This window comes from Triturus cristatus, chromosome 2_2, assembly GCF_964204655.1.
Source record: "Triturus cristatus chromosome 2_2, aTriCri1.1, whole genome shotgun sequence".
Lineage (NCBI taxonomy): Eukaryota > Metazoa > Chordata > Amphibia > Caudata > Salamandridae > Triturus > Triturus cristatus.
Window position 1 is genome coordinate 79,603,503 of NC_140582.1, and position 16,130 is coordinate 79,619,632.

Genomic DNA, 16,130 nt, shown 5'->3' on the forward strand with positions numbered 1-16,130 from the left:
CATTGATGCCTAGGTTGGTTGACTTGTTTGGTAAAGTATTGGTTGAGGAGTTTCAGGTCCTTTTTGAAGCAAGAGAAGGAGGGGTTGCATCTGAGGTCAAAAGGGAGTGTGTTCCACATCCTGGGTACGTTACCAGAGAAGGATTGGCACATGCATTGCAAATGCTTGCTTAATATTAACATGGCGTCGCTAGCCACCACTAACGTTAGGATGGAGACAGCTCTGCAGTGGTCAGGCAATCGCTATTAACAAAGCATGATGGAAGAGTAAGGGGGAGGCAAAAAAGAACAAATAAGGCTCGGCCTTCTTGTTAAGGTTGTTGAGCATGAGAGAAAGCAAGCAAGATTCAAAGCGATGGAGAGAAAAAGTGAACTGGCAGGTGAGAACACTACCATGATGCTGTGCTCGCATATGACTTACGCCTATGTGCATCGTACAAGGTACAGAGCAAGTCTACACAAAAAAACGCTTAGTTCAGCAGAAGGTGGGTCTCTATTTCTAGCACAGTATTGTCATACCTTACTACTTAATATCCCATTAATTGCACATTAGCTCTTCATTGTCTTAAGAAATATGATCATACTCTTTGTTTCCTGGATTTACAAGTGGATTCTTAGCCCCGCTGACAGCACCTTATTGAGGGGCCCCACAGCGCACCATGCCTGGAGGCACCAGCGCACACCCGGCCATGGGGCGAGGGCTCCCAATCATGCTACTAAGCATTACCAGCAATCCTGCTGCGCGGGAGATGCATGAACAAAGCGTGGGCCTAGGGCCGGTCCATACTACGCCCGCCAGCACCAGGAAGAGCAAGGCAGGGCCATTTTCCTTGGCTCTTGTTATGTTTACCTTTGACTGGGTGAACACTTTAGATAGAGGCCTATCTGGTAATTAGTCAACTAGTGACAAAACGACACCGTCAGTCTGGATTGGTACTTTCACTTTATAACCTGCAACATGCCGGGTCTCCTTCATTTATACTCACGTCCCTACGTCTCGGTCGTGACTATCAGGACACATGAGTAGAGGGGAAACTGTAAAACACCCCTGTGGGTTAAACACAATACAGACCCATCAGGGCCCATGTAACAGCTCTGAGGCTAGATGCTGCCTCGTACTTTTGGAAGGATCATTTTCATATCCAAGTACGCTTTCATCTCATTCCCCAGCCATACTTCCCTATTGGAGCTGTTGGGGTGGGTCTTTGTCTCTAAGCTCTTAATGCGCAAGAGCCAGAATAGAGGCACGAGCGTGGGGCCCTTTGACTTTTGCTATTGGGACTGCGACAAATATTTATTTTCACCATAGACAATATTTCATTTGCCCGCATTTCAGCCTGCCTTTGTGCTGCCATCATTGGGTAGTTGTAAACTCCCGCATTTTATAGTTAGCCTGTGAAGAGGGGCTGGACTTTATTAAGTGCCTCCAAGTGTGCATACTTTCTGCAACGCGGGATGCCAAAACCTTGCAGCTCAATCTGTATTTGTGCATTCTACTTTTAAGGCAACATCCACTTGAGTGGCATAGCTCCGTTTTGTTTTATTATTAACAGGGTTAAAGTGCGAGAACTAAGCGGTGCCCTCCCCCTTATTGTTGGCTTCTTACTGACATTTTGTTTTGCCATTCACACTGGTGAAAATAAAAGCATCTGGTGCTTTCCCCAATGAAGTGCACCTCGATAGCCCTCAATGAGAGGAGCAACAGCCCAGCGTCCTGGATGATGGGTCTAGTCCTCCTACCTTCCCCCCGCTCGTTTAAATTCAGATTCTTTGCAGGTGGGAAAGACTGCTACTCCCCTTATTAGGGGGCATTAGGGGTCTGCCAAGGGCAAAAAACTCAAGAGAGGGCAGCGGTGTGGAATAATAGATGCAGCGACTCACACAGATATTCAGGCAGCTTAATGCTTAAGGCCCTCCGTATCTGGCTGAGAGGCTCCACCAATATACTCCCAGCCGCGACCTGAGATCCTGTTCCAAATCTTTGTTGCTCATTCCGAGGATAAAGAGAACACGGTTAGGAGGTAAATCTTTTTCCTATCAAGCACCTTTAATCTGGAATCAGCTTTCCCTCCCTCTAAGACAATGTTCCGACTACCTCAAGTTCAGAAAGATTCTGAAAACCACCCTCTTCGCAGAATAACATCTCTTCATCCATCCTGCACAGCTCTGCCAGCGCTGAGAGACCCCCCTCGGGGGTGATTCACGCGCTATATAAACTATTTAACATAACATAACAATGCTTCAATGCTGGCTCGAGGGAATCCTGGGGCCCAGCTTTCGGAGTTCTCAGAGACAGGCGTGTTTGTACATTTACTTGACTCTGGGTAGAAAGAGCCATCTATTCACGATTGCATCACCAAATTCAAGGTTTTGATGCCATACATGCCAACATTTTGGAAGAGGAAAGCAGGAGATTTTCAAAACATAATCGGGAAACTGTATTTCTACCATTGACTCCTTTTGCGGCCTGTATCAGGTCTATCGGCGTGTATGGGGCTTGCAAGTGTGCTGCTGCAGGATCGGATATCTGAAATTCAAATATGTTTTTTTCCATACCGGTGAGGAGCACAGAGAAATCGCTATGGCAGGCACAGAAGGCGTGCCAAAAATGTTGTGCACTTGCTTGCAGGAGCAGGTTACTGGCAGTGCATAATCCGAGTCACAAAAGACCATACACTGCCATCTGAGGAATCAGGTTTCAGCCTGCAGGTATTGGGAGGCAGGAGACTAGCCTTCAAATCGGTACTCTCCCGCCTGAATCGGGAGGGTTGGCATGTATGTGATACAGACAGCTTTCTCCAATTCTAGCTCGCTTGGGAGCTATTGACATCCAGCTCATGTCCTTTCTGGCACAACAATCTCTGCCCCTGTAAAACCCCTCAAAGGTTACCACTCCAATTCAGCAGCAAAATGTCTCCAACGATCAATCTTCAACGCCGGCAGGGGTACCTCCTCAACTTAGAGGCACCACTCACCCAGCTCACCTACCGCCTCTGACCACCCAAACACCAGTGACAATTCCTACCGTGGGGGATTCCGTGGTTAAATAAATTAATGATGATTTGCTTCCTAATTGGACCATTATAAATTTCCCCCCAGCTGTATGTCCTTATGTTGTGGTTTTGAATGGTATACTCCCCTTGAAGAAACATTGTGAGGAGTACTATGGGGAGCTGCGCAACAAGGTACTGGATTCGTTAGCATGTTACAGGGATTTCCCCTTTGCTCTCTCTGTTGGAATCCTGTTCATCTGAAGGATTGGCTACTTTGATCTAGGCCCCATTACCTCTCAAGGGGACTGGGTTATCATTCATTTTCGATCCCCTGTGATACATAAAGAAAGTCTTCAGTACAAGAGGTCTAGAAGGAGACTTGCCCAGCATTTAAACAGAGCAAAACAGGAAATTGAAAGAAAGCGATTCAAGAAGCCGAGCTCAAGAATGGAGTAGAGCACAGTAATAGACAGCAAATAGATAGTTTATGCAGATAAAAGATCCATGGCGGAGTGTGTGCCATCGCACTATCTTGATACCAAGCAAGATACATTATATTATCCGAAAATTAAGGTTTAACTCGCTTTCAGAAAGAGGCTGCTCCTGGAAGTCATAAAGGGAAAACAAGGAAATGTCTTGGAAAACCAACATTTCTGCTACTGTGTGATATTTGTTGCACAGGTATTTCTGCTTGGTTTGCAGGATCCCGAAGATCTATCTAAACTAGACAAGTTGTCTAATGGGAAAAGAAAAATCAGGATACAAAAGTGGAGATAGGTGACCGCAGGGTCAGCTGCAGATAGGTCACTTCTCTGCCCAGCCTTTAATAAAGAACCTTATTCGGAAAGACTCAAGAGTTCAAGGCAAAGCTAGCCATAAGTAGGAAGAATCCACAAGGTGGAAAGATAAGGAAAACCCAGGGTAGGTGCTGGAATTGGATTGGGCAGTGAATATATAATAGTCAAGGGAGGTAAGATTTTGTATTTCAAACTAAATGTAACCTGAAAAGACTGTTTTATCTACATAAACATGTATGATTGATTCTTTTAATGTAATGCTTTCATATTAATGAAGAAATCCTAACAGAAGTTTTAATACTAGATTGATTTAAAGTAAAATGTACTTATCCTTAGCAACAGCTCTTTAGTATCTTCTACCAAACCACATGCTCCATGCCACCTGCTTACCCATACAGTGTTTATTCAGGCGAAAGATCGCAAAATATAGATCCCTGACATTTTAAAACCTGTTAAAGCCAGAGAGCATTATTCATCATATAGTAGGTGTAGTTGGATGGGTCACATGGATCAATCAAACATTTTCAAGTTAGAAAAGGACTGTTACAGGTTGGCAGCTTTGCCTTTTGAGCAGGCACGTGTCCCAGGATTCAGGTACAGAGAACCTTTACTTTATGTGTAGTTGTGTCAAACTCTAGTTGGAAAAGGACTGTTACAGGTTTGGCAGCTTTGCCTTTTGAGCAGGCACGTGTCCCAGGATTCAGGTACAGAGAACCTTTACTTTATGTGTAGTTGTGTCAAACTCTAGATATGCAAATAAACCTGTTCACATTAACAAGATTCTACATCCATTCACACACTGCACAAAAATATATGGAACTACCCTATCCTCCCCTTTCAGATGAGCAGTAATGTCAGTTGTCTCATGTGAAATCTTTTGACACAGTGTCACAATGCTAAATCAACACCAAGCACATCAAAATAACTTAAGTTGAGAAGAATAAGAAAATGTAAGTCATTTAAAAAAAAAAAAAAACAGCAAGAAAATGTAATAAAAAGTAATATGGTTAACGGCACTATAGGAAAGAGTCAATGTATATTGGATCTTGCCTTTAGCAAATCAAAGTCAAAGGCAGTTGTGGTACCAATAACCCCTTTGGCTAGTTCTTAACTGTTTACCCAAGTTGCACACCCCCAGAGATCCGACTACCAACAAATCTCTAATCGTATAATTAATGCCAAAACATGGGAGGACAATCTAACTAGTCAAAATGTTATTAAGTCATCACTGGAATTTAATTTATTTCTCAGATGCTGATGTTCAGGGGACATCCCATACTCAATTTGCCCAAATGAAAAAAGTATTCATGCTCAGGAAATTTGCAACTTCTTTATTTGTTCATCTCTGAATTGATCTCAGACAGGCCCTGCAATAGCAAAATTTAACACTGCAAATGCATTCTTAATGGGCAGCTTGAAAGCAGGTCGTTATATTAACTAGAAAATAGTTTCTGTAGATAACCAATGAACTGTTGTATGGATCGGTTTGTAAAAATGTAAGAAATTGTTATAATAACTTGATTATGCAGTTATACAATGAAAAGGAGTCCTTCGATTATCGCGAACGGTTTACCTTGATGGCTTTCTGAGCATTTGGAAGCCCTTCCTCAATGTCATCGAGAAGGATTCCCCCAAGTCCTCGCTGGTCATGCTTATCCAGCAGTCTCAACAGGGCCTTCTTATCCTTTAAGTTGTACTTGGGCTTGAAAATGTACTTGCCATCTACTGTATCAATTTTAGGATTGTTCACCAATGCCTGTAACACAAATTTGTCATTAAGTTAATTCACCAATTATTGCTGACATACATGTAAATAGACTGACATGACACCTACAATTTCCATCCTGTATTGAGATTATAACTGCACTGGCAAAAACACAGAGATAGCATAATGTAAACCAGTGCTTAATAGGTAAAAAAATAAAAACAAAATTACCAGCGCCCTCATTAGGCGACCACTGCAGCTTCTTCCACCCATTGCCAGTGCAAGTGCTGCCAAAGCCAGTTTAGACTATTCCATGTCCCCAAAGCTATAAGAATGGCTTGGTCTGCAGCGATTAGTCATTTTTAATATATATGATATTAATAATAAACTGTTGTTCAGCTCACCTCTAAATTAGATAGACAGCACCACCACGTGGCAGACTGTCATAAGTGCAGGTGTTAATAGTGAAGTGCTGGTGGAAAGCACCAGAAACCACCAGCTCAAATTAAGCACTGATGTAAACTGGATCAATGGCAATCAATTTACACACCGGCTACATACCCACAGGGCCTCATCCTAAGTGGTTACAATCAAGCAGAAAATAGATCACCTAGTTCAATAGGTTTACCTGATCACTGGATTTTACGAGTCATTACAGGCGAAACCTATACTAACCAGGGTCCCAGCCGCTACAGTTCAGTCATGGAGTATAGTTTGCCATGCACAGCCTACTTCCTCAGACTACCAATGAACAACTGAGTGCTGATGGATTGCATAACCTGTAAGGAGTGAAAGCCTCCAATGCAAGACAGTGTTAGTAAACGCTTCTTATTTCAACTTGCCGTACAGTCGCCCTCAGGTCGACTGGCAGCGTTGCATTCTGAGTGAAGGTCTCCATTACCAGAATTATCCAAGTGGAGTTACCCAAGCAGTGGCAAATTGATAATTCAATCAGCTTCACAAAACTGGAAGACAAAGAGCGCCGCAAGGTAGAAGAAGAGACCTCAAGCAACCAGGATTTTCAACATATCAGTTGAATCTGCTCTTGGTTGCCACAGCTCATAAACATTGCAGATGTATCAACAGTCTCACTACAAGGACAAATTACATTCACAGCACAGAAAGCTGCACATGCATGGAATGTCTAAAACACGTGATTAACGCAATAAAGAGAGAGCAGTAAAACAAATTAAGAGCTCAGTTAAGAGTGGACAAGAAAAACAAGCCGAGCTTACACTGAACTAGTCCAAGGTCATGCAAAAGAAAATAAGAGTTCATTACCAGTAAATCCAATACTCCGAGCCTAGAGAGTAATATATTTTATATATTTGTTTAGCACAACCAAACCCCCTAAAGACTTCAGAGTTTCCGTAGATTGGACCCAATAGGTTTCTAGACATAATAAGCTAAGATAGCCAGAGCTTGAGTAACCTTCTGAATCAGATGAGTACTCTGTGTCTCAACATGTAAAGAGAGACAGTACCAGAGCCAGGCACCTTGCAGAGTGTAGGCTCGGCCTCCCATCTGGTCTATATAGAACAAGCATACTTGACACAAGTGACTACTCGTTAAAGGTACCTCCTAGGGGCTTTTGGTTAAAAAAAATGTATTAAGGAAGGAGAGCACATCCCATGGCATGCTTTGTGGACTACACATAGCTGTTTAAGCCTAATCCGAGTCATGTTCCCACCAACCCTTTGAGTCCTGCTGCAACATTTGTAGCCACCAAAACACTCTGCAAATCGTTGTGGAGTCCCAGATAAAAGCTGTTGCATTTTTCCAGTTTATGCAAAATCATTGTTCTAGTTTGAAGGCCACATTTGGCAGAATACACCTTAGAATGCATAACTGGTGTCACAATTTCAAAAATGCTCCACTTTGAAGTCCAAAAGTCAAGATGCTATCAAGTAAGACACACTACTTTTAGCACCAACAGGAGACCAATATTTCTGGCCAGAAAATCTGTCCACAGGAGTGTCTTGCCAAAGACAAGGAGCTCATTCTTACAGCTTAGTCAAGAAACATCCAGTGCACCAATAAAGGAGTAAAAATGAGGCTTTGGTGCATTGCGTAGCAATATCAGTGCATCCTTTTCATACGTAAAAAGAAAAGAACACATATCTCAGAACTTGAAATTAATGTAGGCAGAAGGTTCACTTAGAAGGGGACAATGAGTAAGGTTGTGCAGCATACCCAAACAGATGTCAAAGGAATGCAAAAAAAGGGCAAATGAGTAGCTGCTGAAATGGATCAGACAGGAAGGAGGTGATCCAGGCCAATACTTTTCAGCACAACCCCCACTTGGCTAACCGTGTCAAATGCTGAAGTGAGATCTAGAAACATGACAGGAATGACAACTATATCATCAGTTATCTCCCAAGATCTCATTAGTTAGGGAAAGCTGAAATGACTGTGCTTCTGAAGGCTTACAGTCAACATTTGGTCATTATTTTCCACAAACACCTATGGTTGTTAAATTACACCAGCTTTTACCAACTTGGCAAAGTCTAGAAGATTTGTATTTGATTGTAAATTCATCAGACAAGGCAACACTGATGCATTCTTAAAGAATAAAGGAATCTGGTCTGAGCTTAGACATCTAATGAATAACAGAAAAGTCTATATCACCAAGGAGACATCTAATGTAGAACATGTGTGTTGCACACCGATCCCTTGTTTGGTGGTCACCACCAGTATGGGACTCACCTGCTGGTGATCTTGAACTCTAGCACCAAGTCACTGCTATCCAGTGCCCAGTGTATATGCTCAGATCCCTAAAACATGTCAAAATTGGCTTAAAGCCAGATGGCATATTTAACTTTCATACAAGGCTATAGTATATGGTACTGAGCAGTAGTACAGCCATGGCATTGAAAGTTAATATCACTTGTAAATTCAATTCAATTCAATAAATCTTTATTCGGATATGAAATATCCATAAAAGCACAGACCAAAAATTCCAGCAAAAGTACATACATTTAAAAACAATGCACAGTGGACATGAGGACATGATATGCAGAACAGCAACGTCATAAATGGCATTGGAACACGGAAGGTTTATGGCCCTTAATGGGTAGCAACATAATATAATAAAGTTCATTCAAATATTCAACAAATAGCCGCATAATATAATGAAGTGCAATCAGATGTATACAGTTAGCAGCAATAATAAGAAGCAATCAATTATAAGCTAAAAAAAAGAGGAATATAATATACAAAGCAGCAGTTTCATGTTGAACATCATCCCATTATAAGTATTTATGACTCATGTCGAATAACCGCATGATAAGATTAGTTACGGGGTGCTCATTGAGGCATGTGAATGAGCTGCCGCTCTCAAAAAAGAGCTTACACAAAAAAATCAAATCATCGCTCTTAAGCTTAAGAATTTCCAAATAGGCTATTCTATAGTCGGTGATGGCAGTTGCCTTAAAGAAAGCGATCAAGAATTGTTTAGTGTATTTTAGATAAAAATTGCAGAAAAATAAAAAGTGTAGCATTGATTGATTGCTGCGGGTGCCACAAGGGCAAGGCGTTTGCTCAAGATTGATATTAAAGCCTATAGGGAAGCAGAGTGAGTATTTTAAGGTGCCAGCCCTAAGGCGAAAGAGCAAACTTCTCTCCCAGCGACCTATATTCTTTAAAAGATAGCTGGATGGCAGATGTGATGGGGGGCTGTTAGCGTCCACCAAAGACATATACCTTGCAACTGACTATTTCAAGAGCTCTATGGCATCTCTTGTATTGCTGTATTGTTCATATACAGCCTCCTGGAGGGTCTTTTTGTTAATTCCCTCCAAATTACTTGGGTTTAGAAAAATGTGTTCGAGATTCACGCTGATCAAACTTTTTCTGACAGCGGCAAGCCAAGGTATGTCTCCACCCTTATCACATTTAAGGCAGTCAGCTATTAGGTCTCTCGTCAAAGTTGCTGCTGGGTTTTGCCAAACTTTTAGCCAAAATATGGTAGGGCGAGCCCGGATCTAATCTTCGATATAAAAATATTTTAATTCCTTATGGCAAACAAAATGTGAGGAGGAAATTGGGGCCCCTAAAAGTTTCGGGCAAAATCTGTTTTCCTCTCCCTGCATACTACTACATTTTGTGAAGCCCCAGACTTCTTCGCCATATGTTGCAGTAGGAATGCACTATGTTTTATACATTTTGGTTATGGATAGCACTACCTCGGCTCTTTTGGGTTGCGGGAGGTTCAGAATAGAATTAGTGGCCTTTAGAAATGTACTTCTACTATGGGCAACATGAGCTGCCCAAGGGCCATGGCCGGAAAATACTAGGCCCAAATATGGGAAAGTGCAAGTGTCTAACAGGCATTCTGATCCTGAGGTGACCACAAGCGTGACCTGTTGACAAAGTCAAAGGCTGAGGTGAGGTCCATAAAAGCCAGGTAAATGGGCGACTTACGAGCTATAGTGTATTTGCCAACAATCAGATTAAGATTTAGGCACTGTTCCACAGTTCCCAATTTACTTCTAAAACCTAGCTGGCACTTATTCAAAATATGTTCCCCCTCAGCCCAAGACGTAATTGTGTTGAACAGGATCCTCTCAAGAATCTTCAAAGTATTGTCAATCAGGGAGATCAGTCTGTAACAACTAGGGTTGGATCGGTCTCCTTTTTTAAAAATCGGAACGATAATGCGGGTAGACCATGTGCTAGGAATAAAAGTATTTGTTAAATTATTAAAAACATTAAGTAAAAGGGGCGCCCAGAATTCTGGTTTATGCTTGATAAGGTCAATGGAGAGCTCGTCAGGGCCGGGGGCCTTATTACCTAAGCTTTGATGAATGGCGTCCTCAACTTCTGACACGGATATCGGAATCCGCAAAGCAACATGAAAGTTTAAAAGGTCCTCACTCTGGGATGGGGCTGTATACATCTTAGAAAAGTGGGCTTCCCAGGCTTCACTGGTTATATTACAAATCTAAGGGGGTGTCACTTGTAAACTGAAGCACTTATTGTGGCATCCACTACCGAGGCAGTGAAAACACGGCTTCCGGTCAACCCATTATAGCCTGACAGCAGCAGCTTGAACCCTGCTGCACAGACCTGTCAAAATCATCTATTTAACAAAAAGGAACTCCTGATCTTAAATATTAAATAAACCACCCCTAAGAGCACCCTAATGCCCATAAAGTCGAGTGCATAACACTTAAGAATGGAGCATGCGTGACATGAGAAATGGAATGTTCGCACCCAATGAATAGTCCTAAAACGACTGTAACTGGCCATGCTGTAACTGTCAAACAGGAAACGCCAAAGTACATATTATACATTTCAATCTTTAACTTTTGACCTGTACTAGCTACAGACTTCATGCAAAGACTTTTTCATATTTAATAAAAGTCCAATCTGAAGATAAACTCAGATTGTTATTAATTATATAGAAAATGTAACCTTTAGAAACTTAACTTCACCGTAGCTTAAGCTGCAGGGGGCTAATTTGCATTAGTTCTCCAGCACTGAACAGCCTGTACCTGGTCTGAATTAGGTGTTAAAGATGTGTGAAAACCGCTCCCAGACCAGAGACAATACGCTAAGAGCAGTAAGGTGTTTTCTTCACCGAGGCAAGAAGATCAGCTGCACAAGTGGGGAAAGGTTTCCCCATCTTGGATTCTGAGAGTGAGGGGCATTGTTGGATTGTTTTCAGTCGGACAAACAGGAACTCCTGAAAACGTGGCCAGGGTTGCTCCCAGGCACTTTTTCTTGGTCATAGAGGAAGGAAGGAGTCACCAACACCCACTAGCTAGTTTCACCATAAAAGTTGAACCACATCGCCTCCTCTTTAACACACTTTCTTGACCTGCAGACAATCAGAAGAGAACTGGACCTGCTGCATGTGACCTGAGAAGGACAGATCGTTCTTCTTCTGTACCCAGGACAAAGAAATGACCTCCAACGGTCAGATGGCTGACCTCTTGTATGGGTTCATGGATACAACAGGCTGCAAAGGGCCTTTTCTCTGAAGTACCCAGACGATCAATGGACGTGGACTGGAGCAGCTGGTCTCTGACTGACACCCGTGGAATCTCTAACAGCCTTCCCCTGAGGTCCCAAGGGCCTTAGTGTCCTCCTGTCATGGTTTGGCCACCAGAAGAGAGTTTGGAAACTTTGGGAATCTTTTCCCCCAGAACTTCAGAAGGAGATAAGGAAGATATGGAAGCTGTGGGGAAAAGTATCTGACTGGCATTTCCTCAAAGTCGGATTTAATTTTAGCTTCATCCCAGTCAAAAATCCAAGAACCTCTGAAAAACACGATTACGCCCCATTCTGCTGTGGGACTAGAATATTTTCAGCAAAAAATGTTTAGAGCTCTAGACTCCAGAGGGCCCAAACTACTTCAGGTATCCAACCTTTGGATACAATTTCAGCTACAGGCTGCTCCGGGAAATTCTCAAAAAGTGACAGTCCCTTTTCTGGGTTGGGAACTGAAAACGTTTTCAAACTTTTTGACATCCAGACTTACTCCAAGGCCAATACACTTGTATACAGCAAGGGCTCCATCACAATCAGCCCCAAATTACGCCTTGGGCACCTTCTGCTGCTTTTATAAACTATCATTCACTTTTTTGGCAATATTTTAACTTAAATCTTTAAAAGCCCATATCTGGATTTACTTGACTAGATTGTGGAGCCTGATAGTATTTGTGTGACTTTTTCTACTGTGTATGCACTGCTTAAATACTTTACACTCTTCCTTGGATAGAAGGCGGACTGCGTTATGGCATTTTTCCAGGAACAGCTCATCTGGAAGGCTCATATTGTCCCTAGGTCTGGTCTCCCATCCACTACCTTTGTAATAGGAGAAAAGTATTCAGGGAACTGATCACCCACCCAAAGTGTGCCAGAAAGCTCTTTATGCCCGCATGAATGTGACAAGCTGATGGGAGCTGTTGAGGCCGGAAACCAATCCTATATGAGGTTTTCCACTTTAGTCACTGGCCATCGAGGTTTAGTGTAAGGTATGTCAAAGTCAATTAAATACTGGTCTGTCCAGGGCAGGATGGTAGGCAGGTGGGTCATAATTGCATCCCTCTCTGAAAATCACGTTCAAGGCAAGAGATACCACTGTTTGGAAAAGAAATGCTTTCTTTTGGGTTGTTTTGCAGCTCAAGCCACATGCAAAGATTTTAAGACTAAAGAGCATAATTAAAATCTGCCAGCAGGGCTGCAAATTTGCCACAATAACCAAGTAGACCGTAGATAACTGTAATAGGATCAGTCAGGGAAAATTGACATTTAACGCCTGGCTTTCAGATGGGTTGTACCCCGAAGAACTCCCGTTTAATTAGAATCAGTATGCCCCATTGTCCTTTGTAGGGGAAATCCAGTGCCCATTTACCCATCCAATACTGCTGAAGCAATTAAAGGGCCAATATCATGCCTAAGCAAGGATTCAGAGATTGCCGGCAAGTCAGGCTTATTAGGGTCCGCAAGGCAAAAAGCACCTAAGGTAATAAATATTCATTAATCAAAGTGCCAATCAAGATGCATTTATTTAGAAGAGCTTTCATTATTTATTTACTAGGATACTGAAATCTGTGAGGTGGGTAATTGTTCCAGAAGATAATGGAGAAGACAAGGAGTTTAGATTTTTAAGTGCTGTTCTTTAGTAGAGCGGTTTACAATAGGGGTGTCTATTAGTAAGAAGCACTGTCCTGGCAAACACAGGACAGATAAGCTACATGTGGGATGCCAGTCAAGTGCCTCTGCTTGGGTTCATGGGCAGGGAGGGGGAGATTAGCATCCATGTGATTGTAAGCAGTAGCAAGTACAATGTAAACCAAATCTTCAAATTGCTCAAACCAGACTCAATTTGGCCACCACATTTAGGCAGTAGTTTAATTAGTGTTGAAGGCTAGGGCAGAGCTTGTTTGCTGGCTGAATATGTGGATTACTACCTGACCTGTTGGTTAGCTAACCAATTCAGAAATACTTTCATGTTCCCTAGTTAAAGTTACCTACACATTTGCAAGCAACTAAATATGGTCTACAGGTTAGGATTCAGGAAAACAACTATATGAAACTTGTTTGGTTTTTATAGGAGGGGAGGGTGAAGTAACTTTCATGTGATAGTAAGGGACAACAACTAGAATGTAATCCTATATTTTCTACTGAGGCAGCCTGACGACATACAGGTGCTGCACCAGTTGGTAGACTAAGTAGTGTGGAAAGGTATGGCAGAGCTACTGAGAGTACTAACTGACCTGCAAGTTAGCTTATATACCAACACATGCTCTGTGCCCCATGATAAAGACAATGCAGACAAATACATTTAAAGGTGATAACAGCTATGGGAACAAAGAACCCCATACATTTTAAAATTCTGAATTTAACCAGTGATAATACTTTGTTAAAAAAGCCAAAAGCAGTATTTAAAGCTTTAAGAAAGGTAAATCAAGGGGGGTAGTTCTTATGTATCCATCTCCTCAAACCTTAAATCTTGCCCCTCTAAGGTCACCTTCCTGCTGATCTCTAAATTTGACATTAAAACAAAATACCATCAGCAGGCTACCCAAGGAACAGTGGAATAGCACATTGCAGGTGCCAGAGGGCAGTCCTGGAGAAGCTGAAGGGAATTCAGCTGTGGAGCAGAGTTGACCGCTGAAAGACGGGCAATGGCATCTGCCAGAAAGACTGGTGCGGTGTGCAGGAGGTGAACTGGTTAGACCTGGTGCAGCTCCCATTCTAGAAGAGGGCAAGCGGGATTCAATCTCATGTGACTTGTGAGAGGACATTGGAGTAAGTAACCAGGTAGAGCAGAGCTTGAGCTCAACCCACACGTTGAATGACCTGCAGGGGGGCTTATTTCAGAGAATGCAAAGGAGTGGCCAGACTGAACACACAGGTAGATTCAGGCAGCACTGGGCTGCAAGACTGAGTTTGTGACATTCTGAGCAGCAGGGCCATCAGTCAAATCAGACAGAGACCACTGGGGCACAACCCTTCAATGATCAGGGGTACACTAGATGAGTGATGGTGGTGTCGAAACATACAAGAAACACAGTGGATTGGAAGCTGGGAAAGCGACACTAGGCCACTATAAGCAGGCCCATAATCCCTACTGGGAACACAAAAGCTTGTGTCCTTGGCGCTGCCCTTTGAACGGTAAAAGCAGGCCAGAGTTTGTCTACATTGATACCCAGAAGTAGATGAGAAAGACATGGTAGGACACTCCACTGATGGCAAGAATAATTGGAAAGCTTCTGAAGGGGAATGGTCCCCTACATGCGAAAATGAATTGTTCTTTGCAAGGTGGGTGGTCTGGGGGGGGGGGCACCACAATAGACAGCCTCCACATACACCTTTTGTGGAGAAGAAGGCACATGTAGCTCCAAAGGCCTAGAGCGGAATGATGGCTGGGAGCCAAGGATGAACTGAGGCAAGACTGTTTTATGATACCCACTGCAAAGATGGGTGTGAACGTGCTGGACTCCTGGAGAGGACTGGCCCCTTGAACAAGAACAAGCAGCAAGTACTGAGCCTAAGGACAGTCACGCTTCACAGCTATCACAGAAAACCAATGGGGCTGTGTGGAGCCCAGGAGGTGCCAACATTAGAGGTGCCAAAGCGTGTATCCGGAGACTGGGTTGGGTTCTACTTTTAAGAAGTTAGGGAATCTGCTGTGGTGGCTTGTACCTTTTTAATAAACAGGAGGTTAAAGCTTTCTGCATAGCCAGCGTGACAACGGATTCCTTATGCCAATTGAGCAGAGTCTGGGATGAAGCATCTTCATTATTACCAACACTGGTGTCTGAGGAGTCATTTGAAGGATGTTCAACTACAATGATCTTCATACGAACACATCATGATAGCTGGTATCTATCAGAAAGACACTTGATGTTGAGCTTGTGAGTGATGTATAAGTGTAGGATAATATATGTCCCCAACACCCGAAGGAAATGGCGTTGGTGTACAAGAGGAAGACCTGATTTGTCTATTCTTCCTTGGCATGTGCCGTGAATCCAGATCCCTCGAAGGAGAATGAGGCATCCGAAGGAAATATCAACTCCAGAAGACCATGCAAGAGTCAACAGCAATTTCCATAGGGAATGCACCCCAGTTTGCCTTGAAACCTGGGTGCAAGAGGTTGTACTGGTGTGTACAATGGTCCTCCACTGGGATGAAAAATCAAGGTGGTAACCTCTTGTTAGGTGTGAACGTCACTTATAGAGAAATGTTTGAAATCAAAATCAGTGTCCAGGTAGCAACAATATCAACAGCAATCGATGTGCAGACAACAAACGAATTCCCAACGAATGAGAAGCAGTCGTGGGTCTGGAATGCTTCAATGTCGAAAACCAGTGCGGCAAAAGTGTTTAGATGTCAAAAGCAAACCTGTTTTTGACATTAAACAGGTCAGGGCTCCAACATTCATGGGTGTGCTGTAAATAAATCAAGTCAAAATAATACATTTTTTTAGAATATCTTTTCTCTCTAAAGAACTCTGCTACTTATGTTATAAGTACAAAGATTTGCTATCAGAAGGACAGGGTAGAAACATATCGATATTTTGTTGAGCAAAGATTTTATTACCACACTTGAATAGGCATAAAGTTTCAAAACTGCATCAAAATATATTTATTGCTGCACTAGACACCATACAGAGGATGCACAC

General features: G+C 42.7%; 1 protein-coding gene across 2 annotated transcripts in view; it reads right to left on the reverse strand.

The window, feature by feature from the left end:
• Nucleotides 1-16,130, reverse strand: part of GTF2E2 (general transcription factor IIE subunit 2) — a 216,059-nt gene that overhangs the window by 76,812 nt on the left and 123,117 nt on the right. For both annotated transcript variants that reach the window (XM_085641075.1, XM_085641074.1), the window contains exon 5: nt 5,363-5,545. In XM_085641075.1, coding sequence (XP_085497201.1) covers nt 5,363-5,545 — 183 coding nt within the window. The remainder of the gene's footprint in view (nt 1-5,362; nt 5,546-16,130) is intronic.